Here is a 15,848-nt window from a genome sequence, read left to right as displayed (position 1 = left end):
AACTACCTGGTAAGAGCGATATGCTAGTTCTCAGACCTTTTATGATCAATATTCCTTTTTTTTTGGTGATAGTCAGGGGGGTGGGTAGGTTGTCTGCATAGCATCCCACTGACTTGTCCTCCAACCCACCTCCCACAGAACTGAATTTGGTATGTCACTGTAATTATGTGCTGTGCTTTTACTGGGAAAAAAAAGCACAGATCTTTGAAAACTTTGCCAGTTAGAACCCCAGCAGGAGCTTTTAGACTCTTCAGAAAGTGTTTGCAGCTCAGCTGTTCTCAAACCTCAGAGCTATGGAAATTCCCACTTGTCTTGCACTGAGGATGGAGACCCATACTGTGTGTATCTATTAAACTAACACATCTTCTGAGAAAAAGAAGGCAACACTTAGTTCTTTTAGTAATCATTACTTTGTTTTTCTGAGTTCAAAATTACCCATATTTTTCAATTTAAAACATTCTACAGCTATAATCTAACAAAAATGTTTGAGATGCCTTATGCATAAAAACATTTATAATGAAAAGCACAGATTATGTCATATTGCTGATAGCACATTTTTTTCTTTTCCTGCACAAATACATGAAGGCACAAGGAGTGGATTTTTGCCTATAGTTGGAAGTATAACTATAAAGTCAGTGTGCTTTTTAATTTTTTTAAAGCCTCATAAGAGCTTATGAGCTCTATTCAAGATAGCTTAACCAGGTGAAAAGGAACATTTTAAAAAGCTTTTTTTCTCTCCGACATCAAAGGCAATTAGTTCAGATGAAAAATTGTAGCTCTTCTGTTCCATTAATATTAAACCATTATTCAGGTTTGCATATTCATTGGGAAAATCACATTTTTTTCATATACTTTCAGAGTGTTCAGTGTTTTGATATGTAATGCCTTGATTTTTTCTGTTTTCATTCTTTTTGTAAATATGAATGCTGGCTCTTATATCTAGATGTATATTCATTTTATCTGATGAAAAAGCTGGTTTGATAATTTTGAGATCAAGTAAAAAAAAAAAAAACTCACCATAACTCATTATCAAATCCATGTATTCATATTTTTGTTCATTTCATTAACTTCTCATAATAGTTCATTTTATAGCAGGATTACTTATTTACATCAGCTTTTACAATAAAATAAAATAAAAACACCTGAAAACTGAACATTCAGATTAGGCCTATGAATATCAATCAGTTTTGTTATTGATTGCTTTTCATTAATTTTAAAAACCAGAAATTAACTCCTTTTTCCCCTGTGTTTATTAGTAATGCCTAATACAGCAGCATAGCACAGCCGTCATTTCAATGGCCATTCTCGGTCTCAAACAGTTGTTTTCAGAAGGATTTTTGAAATTCTCTCAAATTCTTAGTGTGATTCTTTTGAGTTTATAGTGCCTTTTGGGGCAGACATTGTTACTATGTTTTATTCCAGACTAAAGACTAGTAGATGTTTGTTGATGCATAACTTCCACATTATCAGTATCTTTGGGGAAAGTATTCTCTATTAGCATGTCATTATTTTTTTGATAGTGAGTTTTTTTTAAAAAAATTCAGTTGAAGTATAGTTGACATACATATTAGTTTCATGTGTACAACAGCATGATTTGACAACTCTATACATTATGCAACACTCTATTTTTCCAAAGCCTCATTTTATAGATTAACTATGGCTCTTATCTCTCCTTTACATCTAATATAGAAACATTTGCCATTCACATAGGTGCACTTGTATTGAATATTTTGTCCAATCCAGGTCCAGCGTATACTGCAGAAAGTACAGTGATAAGCAGGAGAGATCCTGCCCTTGAGGAGGTTATCGTCTAAAAGACGATAAGAAAATTACTTAATAGAGAATCACAGATTTCTTGTTATATTTCCATACTTCCAGGCAGAGTTTTGCTAAGTCATTGAGTCTGGATTTCACAACTTGTATAGGAAGTTCTGCCTGTTTAACTTAAATCTACCCTTCTTTAATGTGTCTTCATTATCATGACCTTTATTATAGTCACTGACACAAATTACTCTCTATTTTCAATGTGCAATGGGTCCTAATAGTATTTAACTATTTGGGACAAATATCTTGTAACAAAGTATATTTGTTATAAACATATCTGTTAATTCTAATGAATTCTTAACATTACATTTTAAAGAGACTATAAGATCGATTATGTTTGCATATGATGATATTGAAGGTGTGTTTCTTGTCAGTGCAAAAAGAAAAATAATAGAAATAACCTTAAAAGCAGGTGACACATGGGAGTAGGAGTGACATGTGTCTATCTCCTCCTCCTTCACACATGATTTTTACACCTGTGACTCTTTTTTTCTCTCTCTGGATTCTTATGGTAGTTTGGCAGTAGATCGATATTCACCAGCTGCATAGGTAGTGAAGTGTATAAAATTTAAATTATATAAACAGAAGTCGGTCTAACTCTTTGGGGAAATAACCCACTTGTAGCTGCTCTCACTAAAGCTGTCAGTGTATTTTTTTAAATATAGTACAGATCAGCTAAAGAAATGATAGCTGTTTAATGTAATTGGATAGACAAGTACCTCACAACACAAATAAATCCCCTACATAATACAACACCATGGTCAGCACCCCATGGTACTTCAAGGAATGAATTACAAAACAACTAAAATGCTGCTGGGGAGCACAACTAAAAACAAACATATATTTCAGTCGAGAGTGTGTTTTATTTAGTTATATCACTTAGGTACACTCAAGTGCCTTTATGAGACATGAGCCTTTTAATAATTGTATCTGTGGCTGGGGAAGTTGCTCAGTGCTTCCTATTATTTCTACGCTTATTTAGTACATTCCCTTATACACCTAGATCCTGTAATGGAGATTCAACTCTTATCTATCTGTGTACCTAGTCTGATCGTAAAAATTCACACTTTTGATTGCAGCAAATTCTGTTAGTATGATTAATGCATATTAATTTGTGGCTAAAAAATAGAGTGTTGCATAATGTATATTAATAACGAGATGAATATAGCTTCACCTCCTCCATAGTCTCTTGATTTTACATTAACACATTTTTAATGACAACATTTATAATAGTAAGTATATATTATGTATTAAAACTGGCTGAAAGGAGCACAGCACAATATTTACAGTGTGTTCAGTAGATAATGTGTGCTGTTTTTCACTGAGCTCTGAAAACACATTCCATTAATTGTGGATAAGAGAAACTTTCCCTTAGGTTTGGTAGAACAATCGGGGACCATGGTTTCTTTTTGGGTATTTCTGAGGATGAAGAAAGAGGATAATAACAGTAATAGCTATTGTTTTAGAGTGCTTACATTGTCAGCTACTATGATAGGAGAGTTATACATAGCATCTTATTTAAGTTCTCCTGCAACTTGTGCGGGTTATTTAAGGAATGCATTTTACTAATGGGGAAATTAAGTCTAACAAACATTAGGTAACTTGTACTAGGTCATAAACTAGAAAGTAATAGAACTGTAGATCAAGTCCAGGTCTGTGTAATTCAAAATCCCTCTTTCTTCCACTACAACTTGCATTATAAGTCTGGAGAATGCAGAGAATGGTTTCTCTCCCTCTTTGAGGATTAGGGAAAAAAATTCTCTCAAACCTACCCTTCAAAATAGTTATATGGGGCTCTGCACTTGGACTCAGATTGAGCCAGGGCAGTATTGTTGGGATGACCCATATGGTAGCAAATTACTTTATGTGGGAGGTAGGATACCCCCGTCTTTACCCATATCAGCCTACTATGATACCTTTTCATACTGTGCATCCTTTCCCTAATCCAGCCCTTTGCTGATTTTGGAGTTCCCATTTGTGTGAATGAATGCATTCACTCATTTTATAATTATTGTTTTAAGTCATCTGTCATATTTATCACCTGCTGTGAACTAAACTGTGTTCTAGAGGGCAAATGAAAGAAGAAATTTTGCCAGATCCAAGGGCATCTCTGACCCCTTACAGTATACCGCCTCTTCCCCAAATCAGGCTGACTGATGATGGATTAATCTAGTAATAACAGTTCAACAAAGTTAATTCCCTAGCATTTCTGATTTGATAGCTTAGCTTAAGACATTATTTTGGAGACAGTAAAACATCATCAATCACTGTTAATTTTGTTCACTAGATACTCCGGCTGTCCTACTTGGGAAATCTGAAAAATGGTTAGTCAGCTAAGGAGTTCTTTTAAATATTTGAATGTCTAATATATGCAAGATCCTGTGCTAGGTGCTATACAAGGTGCAGTCCCTGACTCTTCTCCCTATGTACTCTCCTCATCAACAACCTTACCTCCCACAGCATCTATTTGGATAACTTCCCAAATCTGCCAACTCTAATACTTATCTCCTCCTTAACTTAAGGACTGAATTTCCAGTTGCTACCAGATATAATACCTAAAACTAAAAATGTCAAGAAAGCAATATTTTCCTATCACAGAGGTGTCATTTTACTATTTATGTGAAGATTTGGAGGGGGAAAGGCTGGAGGGATCAGAGAGCACATTTATTTTTAAAAAAATTTTTACTTATTTATTAGAGAGAGAGCATGAGCCCGGGGAGGGGCAGAGGGAGAAGTAGACTCCCTGTGGAGCAGGGAGCCCTACGCGGGGCTCGATCCCAGGACCCTGAGATAATGACCTGAGCTGAAGGCAGATGCTTAACGGACTGAGCCACCCAGGTGCCCCAGAGAGCACATTTAAATAGTCAATTTTACTAAATCAACCTTGAGGTACATAAAACTTATGCTTGAATGTTGAGCATGGAAAATAAGAGACAATTCTAAGAAATTCTTCAAGTCAAAATATAGGCAAGGAATTGTATTAAATTACATTGTGTTTACCACAATTTGAATATGATCCCAAGATTTGGAGCCTTAATAGTGGAAAGCTAGTAGTGTCTAAAGTATACTGTTGATGTCTGAGAGGATGGTAAACCAAGTTCACTTAAAAGTCAATTTTTTTTTTGTAACAAGTAATATTTTTATTTGTAGATCAAGCACCCTTTACCCCACCTTTTCCGAATTCTAGAAGCAGAGATTAAAAAAGAAGGAGGTAATGTTTATGGATCATTATTTGGCTCCTATCTAATTAATCAAAACAAGACTGATCACAGGAATTTCCCCTACCTTGTAGATGAGGAAACTGAAGACAGGAGAAATTAGGTAGGTTAGTTTCTCACAGTGAGACAATGTGAAAGTTTCTAGATTCAGTCTTTAATTGAATTTGCTACTAAGCTGCACCTTACCTGCACTTACACTGTCTTAGTTTCTGATTAGCTTGCTATAGTATAGGCAGCAGAAGATCAGGGTAAACAAATTCATCCGAAACAAAGCAACAATCCAAGTAGTATACCACAGCAAACCAGCACCTCTTTCTGCCTTCATTAATGCCAACAGTATTCTACCTCACAACAGACTTAAAACCTTGGAGTCATCTTTGACTATCTTCTCTCATAACTAATGCTAAATCCCATTGATTCTTCCTTAATTCTGTCTCTCATATCCATTGCTTCTTACCCCTTCCTACCAACAACATCCTAGTTCATTACCTGTTTTTTAGGTCATTTTGAAGACTTAGTAATACTCTCCCTGCCACTAATCTCTCCTTCAACCAACCATACATACTGCTCCCAATATGAATTCAAGAGCCATTGTGGTGTAGTGGTTGAGAGTCTGGGTTATGTGACCTGAATGCCTGAGTTCAAATCTCTAGGTCTTTAACATACAACTTGATTTTGCATAAATCACTTAGTATGTCTGTGCCTCACTTTCCTAATCTTAAGTCAAACAGAGAAAGACATGTATCATATGATCTCACTGATATGAGGAATTCTTAATTGCAGGAAACAAACTGAGGGTTGCTGGAGTGGGGGTGGGGTGGGAGGGATGGGGTGGCTGGGTGAGAGACATTGGGGAGGGTATGTGCTATGGTGAGCGCTGTGAATTGTGTAAGACTGTTGAATCTCAGATCTGTACCTCTGAAACAAATAATGCAATATATGTTAAGAAAAAAAAAAGAAGAAGAAGGTAGCAGGAGGGGAAGAATGAAGCGGGGGAAATCGGAGGGGTAGACGAACCACGAGAGACGATGGACTCTGAAAAACAAACTGAGGGTTCTAGAGGGGAGGGGGTTGGGAGGATGGGTTAGCCTGGTGGGTGGTGGGTATTGAGGAGGGCACATTCTGCATGGAGCACTGGGTGTTATGCATAAACAATGAATCATGGAACACTACATCTAAAACTAATGATGTAATGTATGGGGATTAACATAAGAATAAAAAAATAAAAAGAAAAAAAAAAAGAATGAGACTAATGCTAATAACCTTCTCCTAGGATTGTTTTGAGACTCAAATCAGTTAAAACATATTTGTAATATATATGCAGAAAAATGTTTGGCACAAAGAACTTAATAAACGTTAATCATTGTTATTTTACTATTATTATGCAATTACACTTTTGGTCACATTATTTCAGTCAGAGGTGGTATTAAAAAAAGAGGTTAAATCCATTCTGTCTGGATCTGTAGGCCAAAGATTGAAATACAAACCCCGGAAAGGGTAAAAATATGAATGAAGACAAGTAGTATTAGACTTGAAGTGAGACTAAAAATCCATGTAAGCAGAAGGGTTTAAATTACTTGTTCATCTGGGACTAAGGCCACCCTGGTGAACCTGCAAGCCCTACAAAGCATGACCAGAAGGGCAGTCACGTACATCATGACTAGCACTTGGTCAGAGTAGCTCTAGGGCTTTTTTTTAACCATCAGAGAGATTGAAAAACTATCCCTTCCACACGTAAAATGATAGAAACATGTGTATGTGCAAATGATGCCAGTTACCAATGAAAACAAAGGAAAAATAAAGTGGGGAGGGATTTGGAGAGAGTGGTAGAGGCATAAAGAAAGGCAGAAAAACATATAGAAACTTAGATTCCCATGCAAACATATACAAAGAGATTTCTGCATTCATGGAGATAAAGAATTTTATATGGTTAGCTTCCAATTTCATGACCTTTACATGGACTCTTTGGGTACTTCAGTCCAAATTTTGCCCCTAGGGATATACCTTGTGTATTCCTAACTATAAAACTTTTCTCATACTGTATTCTTTCTACACCTTCCTTTTGGCTCCTGTTTGTTCCCTCTCTGTCTCAATCTCTCTCTCTCATTTGTTTTTCTGTCCATTCATATTACCTCTATTGTGAAGTCTTCATTAAACATTGTAGTCATAAGAGTTTAAAGTTTTGGGGCACCTGGGTGGCTCATTCGGTTAAGTGTTCAACTCTTGGTTTCAGTTCAGGTCATGATCTTGGGGCTGTGAGACCAAGTCCCATGTCAGGCTCTGCACTCAGAGTGGAGTCTGCTTGACATTCTCTTTCTTGTTCTCCCTCTGCTGTGCGCTCCCCGCCCCCCCCGCTTGCTCGTATGCCCTCTCTCTCTCAAATAAATAAAATCTTTAAAACAGGAGTTTAAAGTTTTCCTTCAGCACACATCTCTAGCACTTAATTTCTGTTTACCCATCTAGAATCATATGCTAGTTTTATCAGTAGCTATAGTTTTCAAGTGACTGTGTTATGAGTTTTAGGCCATATTGGAAACTTGTGATTTGGTGGTATGTCTTATACTTACCATGGGAGTGATGAAGAAACTGTAGGATGGTTTGTATAATATTACCCCGATCATATAAAAAAAAAAAAAGCTATTGAGAAGTAGTAATAAGATCTACATAAATATAGTAACAGGTCAATATTCCCAGCATACTTTTGTACATCGCCTATAAAGAGCATAAGAGCATATAGAGGGATTAGCAGAAGGCAAAGGTTAATCTTTAGAGAGGCAGACACCCAATGTTAATGGGCAAGTTCATTTCAAAGAAGAAAAATTATGAACTTTTGCCTTCCTTCCATATTAGAGCAGATATGATGTATTCAACAGCTCATTTGCTTCTTTTTTTTTTATTATGTTATGTTAGCCACCATACAGTTCATCATTAGTTTTTGGTGTAGTGTTCCATGATTCATTGTTTGCGTATAACACCCAGTGCACCATGCAATACATGCCCTTCTTAATACCCATCACTGGGCTAGCTCATTTGCTTCTTTTGAAGAGCACTTTGTGGCTTAAGGACTTTTGTTTATGTTGTCAAATTCTTTTCATGTTTATATTCAAGAAACTAAGCTATAAGTACAAAAAAATATATAATTAGGACTATTAATTTCTTTTGGGGTGCCTGAGTGGCTCAGTTGGGTAAGTGTCCGACTCTTGATCTCAGCTCAGGTTTTTATCTCAGGGTCATGGGTTCAAGCCCCAAATTGGGCTCCGCACACAGTGTGGAGCCTACTAAAGGAAAAAAAATATATTTTCATTTGTGTGTGCTTGCGTATGTTCATATGTGTCTAATCCCACCCCCACCTCTGTCTCAGAATTCATTTGGTGAATGAAAGCTAGTTAAATGACTTGGAGTTATAGGAAATTAATGGCTAAAAGAATTTATTACCATAGGAGCTATACCAAAGGGAACAGAGAATGTGCACCAATCCTTTGAAACAAGTAATAAAAACCTAAGTTGAACTGTTTTACAGAAAACCAATATAGAATTCTTGAATACTGCACTTAAAAGTAAGCTCATGGATTTTACTATAACCTAATTATTTAACATCAACATTCTGTCAAGTAGGGGAAATTCTTTAGAGCATATGTAAATATTTAATATATATGATGAATAGAAATCATAGGTTTAAAAATTATTAAATGTTCAATTAGAGCTAGTCCTCTGATTTCAAATAGCATAATAATAGTAATTTCTTAGGAAATGTGGTTCCACTTACATTTCCTGTCATCATGTACATCTTTTATCTGTGGCCAAACTATTCACTCAACTCAATTTCATGTTTGTAAATTTTCATAGTTCACCTCAGGGACAATTGGTAGTTTAAATGCTACTGATGACTAATGATTATGCAGTTAAAAAATAGCAACTATTTAGCTTCAATAATATTTTCTTACTGTTATAAGGATGATTTGTTTAAAACTGAACAGCTAACTATTATTAAACTTTGATAAAAATATTCCTTTGGAATGTCTAAAACCAAAACAATAATTCTTAAACCCAGAAAGAATTCATTTTATGCAGAAATTTTAGTCCTGTGTATAAAATTATGCCTACTGGAAAATGAAACAACAGGCTTTATATATACGTTCTTACAGAGCATTTCTTATCTTACAGATGAGCTCAGTGAAAATGTTACAGCCTCGTCTCGAAAACATTCTTTTCAAGCTCACGTTTGAAGAACATGTAAACAACATCAAACCAAGCATCATAGCAGTAACGCTTGCTTGTGAAGAACTGAAGAAAAGTGAAAGCTTTAACAGACTTTTAGAATTAGTTCTTTTGGTTGGAAACTACATGAACTCAGGCTCAAGAAATGCCCAGTCTTTGGGTTTTAAAATCAACTTCCTTTGTAAGGTAAGATAACATTTTATAATGCAAATTTACAATAATAATCTCATCTGTGAGAGAGATCACTCTAAATTGGCAATAGTACATAAGCAAAAAAAAAAAGTATGCTTTAAAAGGGTGAATGTTGTGGTAAGTGAATTAAGTCTCAATTAAAACAGATAAATATATATATTTTTAATTTTAGTGCAGTAAAATCTCAAAGACAATGCAAATTCTGTGGTAGTATAGTACTAAACTCCTCTGATCAGATCTTACTGGAGTTTGTAAATTTAAAAAAAATCTCCTTTTATAAAGTAGATGCCATATTGTATTTCAATTCCCTTGTACTTATTTAATGTCTCTCTAAAAACTATGTGAGGAGCTAAATGTAATGAGGTAAATAGCCAGAAACCTCTTTTTGAATATGCTTTGCTTATTCTAGTCTAAACAATCAATAGTCTTTGTTGTTAAATCCTGTTGTTACTAAGCTTATACTAGATATCTAGTCTATTAACTAAAAGTTGATAAAAACTCAAGTGACAATCATCTTGTTTTGATCAAGCCATTTCATAGTATTTTTTTTTTGAGATTTCAATTCTCGTGAGAAGAAACAGAGAAGCACAAAAGTGATCATATACGGCCATTTCTAGGCTATAATGAACCACCTTATTCAAGGGAAAGATCTGTCTGTTATAAACAGAAAACTGAACAGACACTGAGGTCAAGGCCTATAAGAAAGCTAAAGAGGAAAATAAATCTGAAAACAAGCAATCCCTCTTTGACATCTCACCATTCTTTCACTTTTTTTCTTCTCACAGCTTAAAACATTGAGAAACTTCAGTTAGTTCTTAAAGTATATTATAAAAAGAATCCCAAACATAGGAATGGATATAAATTTCTATTCATGCATTAAATAGATGTACGTTACATATACATGCACTAGCATTTTAATATGTACCGAAAGTGATTTGCTTCAAGTAGTTCTAACCCAAATAGAGAATAACCTTTGTAGGTAATAGGATGTATAATGGAATTATATCTGGTACTCCTTATTCATTTTTGAGGTGTATAAGGAAAGAGGACCAGGAAGATAGGGAAGATCCTCTGGAATGCTAGATTTTATAAAAAAAAAAAATGTTACTCCCTCTTCTCGTGATATTAGGGGACATGTGAAATTATTTGATAATGCCCGAGAGAATAAGGCAATGCTTGTAATAAAGTGGAATAAATCGTAACCAGATTTATAGGATAAATCTAAATATTCAATATATTTTCATTGTATTGCATACCATATATTCAGTACTAATAAAGTAATCTCTTCTGAAGATGCTATTTGTTTTGAGTATATGCTATATGCACAGTGAGTAAATCAAGATATTTTTGGTAGATGATTATAAAAATAGTATAAGTTAAAAGATCATTGAAAATTTATATTGTACACCTATTTCACATTTGATTCATATAAAAAAGACAGTTAAAACACTATCTAATTTGAATAAATATGTACCCATTCTAAGTATCTTAATTTCACACTATTCCAAGTAATTACATGAACTGATTTTTTATAGCAAATATGAATAAGGCATTTATACACAGAAACAAAAGATGATATTAATCTCACAGAAGGATTTAACAGTTACATTCTGGAGAGAAGCTTCTTCCTGTCATCTACCTGTCAAATAAAAGTTCTTCCATACAACACTGATCTGACATCTATCACTAGAGGTATGCTCAAAGGATTCAGCCCAAAGATTTTTGCCAACTTCAAATGAAATAAAAATAATCTTGTGGGAAATGCTATCATGTAGTAATAGATGTTGTAAAAGAGAAGAAGCAAATGTTTTAAAATGCCCCCTTCCCCCCCACCACCACTTATCAGTAGGATTTTTATCTTCAGGGAAATACTTGTCATTAAGAAAGAGAAATATCATATATATGCATGATATTCCCCTAATGTCTAGGATTAAGAGGATGTTCCTGGAATACAAAGGATTCTAAGTGGATGTAAATGTCTAAAATGACAGAAATTTATGAAGTACATAGAAATAGTTAGCTTAGGTTTGTAATCTGTTCAAAAGTGAATTAACTACTGATGTATAATTAGCTAGAATTGCTGTTAAATTCCAGTTATATTATAAATTACTTGGTTGATTTTTCTTAATTTGATTTCCTTAAAGAATAGCAGAGAGAACTGCCTTTGTAGAACACTGATTATGCTTCGAAAAATGGTAACATTTTCCCACCTAAATTATTCTAATGATAATTTCCTTTCTCAGTGAATTTAAAACTATAATCTGCTCTTCACAAGAAGCTACAGTATGTTAAAATATTCATGTACTTTTTTAAAAAGGAGCCATGGTGGGGCGCCTGGGTGGCTCAGGTGGTTAAGCAACTGCCTTCGGCTCAGATCATGATCCCAGGGTCCTGGGATGGAGCCCCACATTGGGCTCCCTGCTCTGCGGGGAGCCTGCTTCTCCCTCTCCCACTCCCCCTGCTTGTGTTCCCTCTCTCTCTGTCAAATAAAAATAAAATCTTTAAAAAAAAAAAAAAAGGAGCCATGGTATAAGCAGTTAAACTTATCAGATATATCTTGCAGTAAAATAATATTAAAAATTCAGATGATCACAGTTGGCTCCTATAATATTTGGGAAGAAAAGGAAAACAGATGGGTTAACCTAAATGTCAAATATAACTAAATGGTATCATTACTATAAGTACTACCCTTACCACAAAATGCTTTGTTAATTTGCAGCTGTGAATTATCACTTTGTGAGTCCCCAAACCAGGTTTCTGAACTGTAATACAAGTCATTTCCATGCAGATGAATTCCTGATGTTAGCTTTGCCCCTGCTTGCCTGTTGGTTATTAAAATTCTAACCAATAGCAGGGGTGCACTTCAGGGTCATTTATTTATGTTTTCAGTTATATACAATAACATATAATCTGCATAAGAACAAAACATTTGAAAATCCTTAACACTCCCTAGGCACTAAGCTTTGTGGGTATATCAGATAAGGATCTTTGCAAACAAGGGGAAGTGATTCTGCCTGACTTAAACAAAAAAAAAAAACAAACAAAAGGAATACAGAATTTATCAGGAAGATATGAGATAGCTCAACCAGAAACTGAAGAAAGGCTGAATAATTTAGCCTTTAAAAAAGCAGCAACTGGGACGCCTGGGTGGCTCAGTGGGTTGAGGGTATGCCTTCGGCTCAGGTCATGATCCCAGGGTCCTGGGATTGAGTTCCTCATCAGGTTCCTTGCCCAGCCGGGAGTCTGCTTCTCCCTCTGCCTGCTGGTTCCCCTGCTTGGTCCCCCTGCTTGTGAGTGCTCTCTCTCTCTGACAAATATAATCATTTAATAAATAATTAATTAATTAAAAAAAGCAACAACGGCAGCAGCTTTGAGAAAACAGGGAGCAAGAACAAATGGAAAGTCTTTTCAGGAAATTGTCTTTGTGTGTATTAGCTCCAACAATTTTCCTACTCCTTTCCCTGAATTTGATTCAAATTCTTATTAGAAAGAGAGACTGATTGACCTAGTGTGGATTACAAGAATACTCCTTGTCGGGCGCCTGGGTGGCTCAGTTGGTTAAGCGACTGCCTTCGGCTCAGGTCATGATCCCGGAGTCCTGGGATCGAGTCCCGCATCGGGCTCCCTGCTCAGCGAGGAGCCTGCTTCTCCCTCTGACCCTCCCCCCTCTCATGTACTCTCTCTCTCTCTCATTCTCGCTCTCTCAAAAATAAATAAATCTTTAAGAAAAAAAAAAAAAAAAAAAAAAAAGAATACTCCTTGTCCAAGGGAAGGCAAAGAACCTTGATTGAGAACACTACACCAAGACTATCTGTGATGGAAGATGGGTCATGTCCTAAAGAATGCTGTTAACCAAAGATAGGGACACCAAAGATTAAGGGCAGGTGAAGGGGTATCAGGTAGGCCCAAACAAAGGAAAAACAAAAGAGATCATTGGTACACCAGGGGGATACAAACAATACAGGAAACACATAGAAACCTCAAGAAGCTAGTGGTATAGTTAAGTGGTCAGGAAATATACTACATATAGAGTATTACGTAGCATCGCAAGGTACACTGTCAATGAGCACCAAGATTAATGACCATTGAGATTAACAGGACTTCAGAGGAGGGAGGAATTTTTGGTGATGGGGTGGGGATGGGCAATACTGTAAAATGGAACAGAAGGATCTTGAAGGAGAGGTAAAATTAGGTTAGATTATATAAGGGAAGAAGCCATAACCTTACAAGATTGGAGAATGCTGGACTCAGAACCTACCTTTTAGCTTCCATTTTGGCCATTACTAGCCAAATTTTCATGGCTGAGTCATTTACTCTCTCTGAACTCAGTTTCCTCACCTGTGAATGAGGAAATGCAGTGACCCTTGTTTATTTTGTTATGTAGGATTGTTTTTTGGGTCAAATAAAATGATTTTTGTCAGAGTTCTTTGAAAAATTATGTTAAATGGTTGTAGTTCTTTTTAATGATGGTAGATAACTAGGGATAATCATCATGTGTTTCAAGATGAATTAGAAAACCAGAATGTCTGGAATATTGGGTGTATGTTGGATACAAATGATAATGTTGGTAGGCAGATTGTGAGAAGATTTTGAGTTATTTGTATACTAGTTTGGATAACTTGCCTTCATAATTTTTTTAAATCATTCATTTCATAACTTATAAAGGCCATGAACCTTTCTTTTTCAGCCTTGAGTTAATATCCCCTTCACCCATACTATTACTTTCTAGTCATTCTAGTTGGACAGAGAGACATAACAAATCATGATACAGTAGGATGATCTGCTTTTGGTTATACAGAGAACCTGAAGAAAACATTTCAGTTTACTATAGAGAAAATTTTATATATCTTACTTTAAGTCATAAGGATTAATAGGATAATGTAATTGTGTTCCTTTTTCTAAGATCCATCATTTCTATAAAGTATATGTAACATAAAAGACCTTATTTCCTAGAGACCATCACATGATATTAGTGACAGAATATTGTAGGTATTATGCCAAGTATACAAAGGAAAGTCTCCAACTCCCCCATAGAAGTTGTAAGAAGGAATGTAAAAAGGGTTCAGTTTTAATGAGAAATAGAAGATTAGTTACAGAAAATATGATTTCTAAAGAAAATGACTGCTGTCTTTGGAAGCAAAATTTGGAAATATATAATCCAAGAGAAAATCTACAAAAAAACCTAGGAAAAAAGTCATATCTAAGTACTCTAAAAATTTCACATCTCAACATTTTTAGCTGAAATGATGTGGATTGTTTCCATATAAACTTAGAATCTTAACAAATGAAGGTAACTAGTCCTGGGTGCCTGGGTGGCTCAGTTAGTTAAGCATCTGCCTTCAGCTCAAGTTATGATCTCGGGGTCCTGGGATCAAGTCCTGCATCTGGCTCCCTGCTCAGCAGGGAGCCTGCTTCTCCCTCTGCCCCTCCTCCCGGCTCGTGCTCTCTGTCTGTCTCTCTCTTTCTCAAAAATAAATAAATAAAATCTTTAAAAAAAAGAAGGAATCTAGTCTAGCCTCTTCAGTCTGTAGTTAAGACAATTGACATTCAGAGAAGGGAAATACTTTGGTTTATATATTGGTAGGTTCTGGCTGCCACAACAGAATACCACAGGCTTGGTGGTTTAAACAACAGAAATTAATTTTCTCACAGTTTTGGAGATAGGAAGTCCAAGATTAAGGTGCTGGCTTAGTTGGTGTCTGGTGAGATATCTCTTCCTGGCTAGCAGACAGCCACGTTCTTGCTATGTCCTCACAGAGCCTTTCCTCTGCGCCCTACATAGAGAAAGAGTTGAGAATGTGCTTGAGAGCTCTGGTGTCACCTCCTCTTCTTATAAGGACACTAATCCTATCAGATTAGGCCCCACCCTTTTGACTTTTTTAACCTTAATTACCTCCTTAAAAGTCTTATCTCCAAATATAGTCACTTTGAGGGTTAGGGCTTCAACTTGTAGATTGCTCAGGATAAGGCTTTTTCTGGGATGTGAGACTTAAGTACTAAAATTGGGACAGTCCCAGGCAAACCAGGACAGTCAGTGGCTGCTTTAGTTATGAAACTGGAGGTAGGGTCCTAGCCTCCTAATAATGCTCCATTTTTCTCTCTTTTTTAAAACATGTAATTTTAACAGATTGCCTTTTGCGTTTTTATAATGCCCTTTACTGTTCTTCTTCATCTAGTTTTTGCTCTTTCGATCTTCTCTGGTTCTCTCTACACACTTTGAGGACATTATTATAGAACTGTTCACATTTTAATTATTTTATTTCTCTTTCAAGGCTGAGAACGTGTGGAATTTGGATGTATATTTTATTCCACAGTAAATCCCCAGTATCTATTTATATGAAGCCCTCAATAAATTACTCTTGAATGAAAGCCGGGCAATTGATTAAATAAAGGATT

At 35.7% G+C, this 15,848-nt stretch overlaps 1 protein-coding gene across 2 annotated transcripts in view; it reads left to right on the top strand.

The window, feature by feature from the left end:
• The window catches only part of LOC102727555 (protein diaphanous homolog 2), a 687,910-nt gene that overhangs the window by 237,755 nt on the left and 434,307 nt on the right, over positions 1 to 15,848 (top strand). For both annotated transcript variants that reach the window (XM_081808540.1, XM_081808541.1), the window contains exon 17: positions 9,207 to 9,446. In XM_081808540.1, coding sequence (XP_081664666.1) covers positions 9,207 to 9,446 — 240 coding nt within the window. The remainder of the gene's footprint in view (positions 1 to 9,206; positions 9,447 to 15,848) is intronic.

This window comes from Leptonychotes weddellii, chromosome X (genome assembly GCF_054177405.1).
Source record: "Leptonychotes weddellii isolate Sample4059 chromosome X, ASM5417740v2, whole genome shotgun sequence".
In the NCBI taxonomy this organism is placed as follows: Eukaryota; Metazoa; Chordata; class Mammalia; order Carnivora; family Phocidae; genus Leptonychotes; species Leptonychotes weddellii.
The sequence above is the reverse complement of the archived record's forward strand: the minus strand, read 5'-3'. Positions and strand labels throughout refer to the sequence as shown.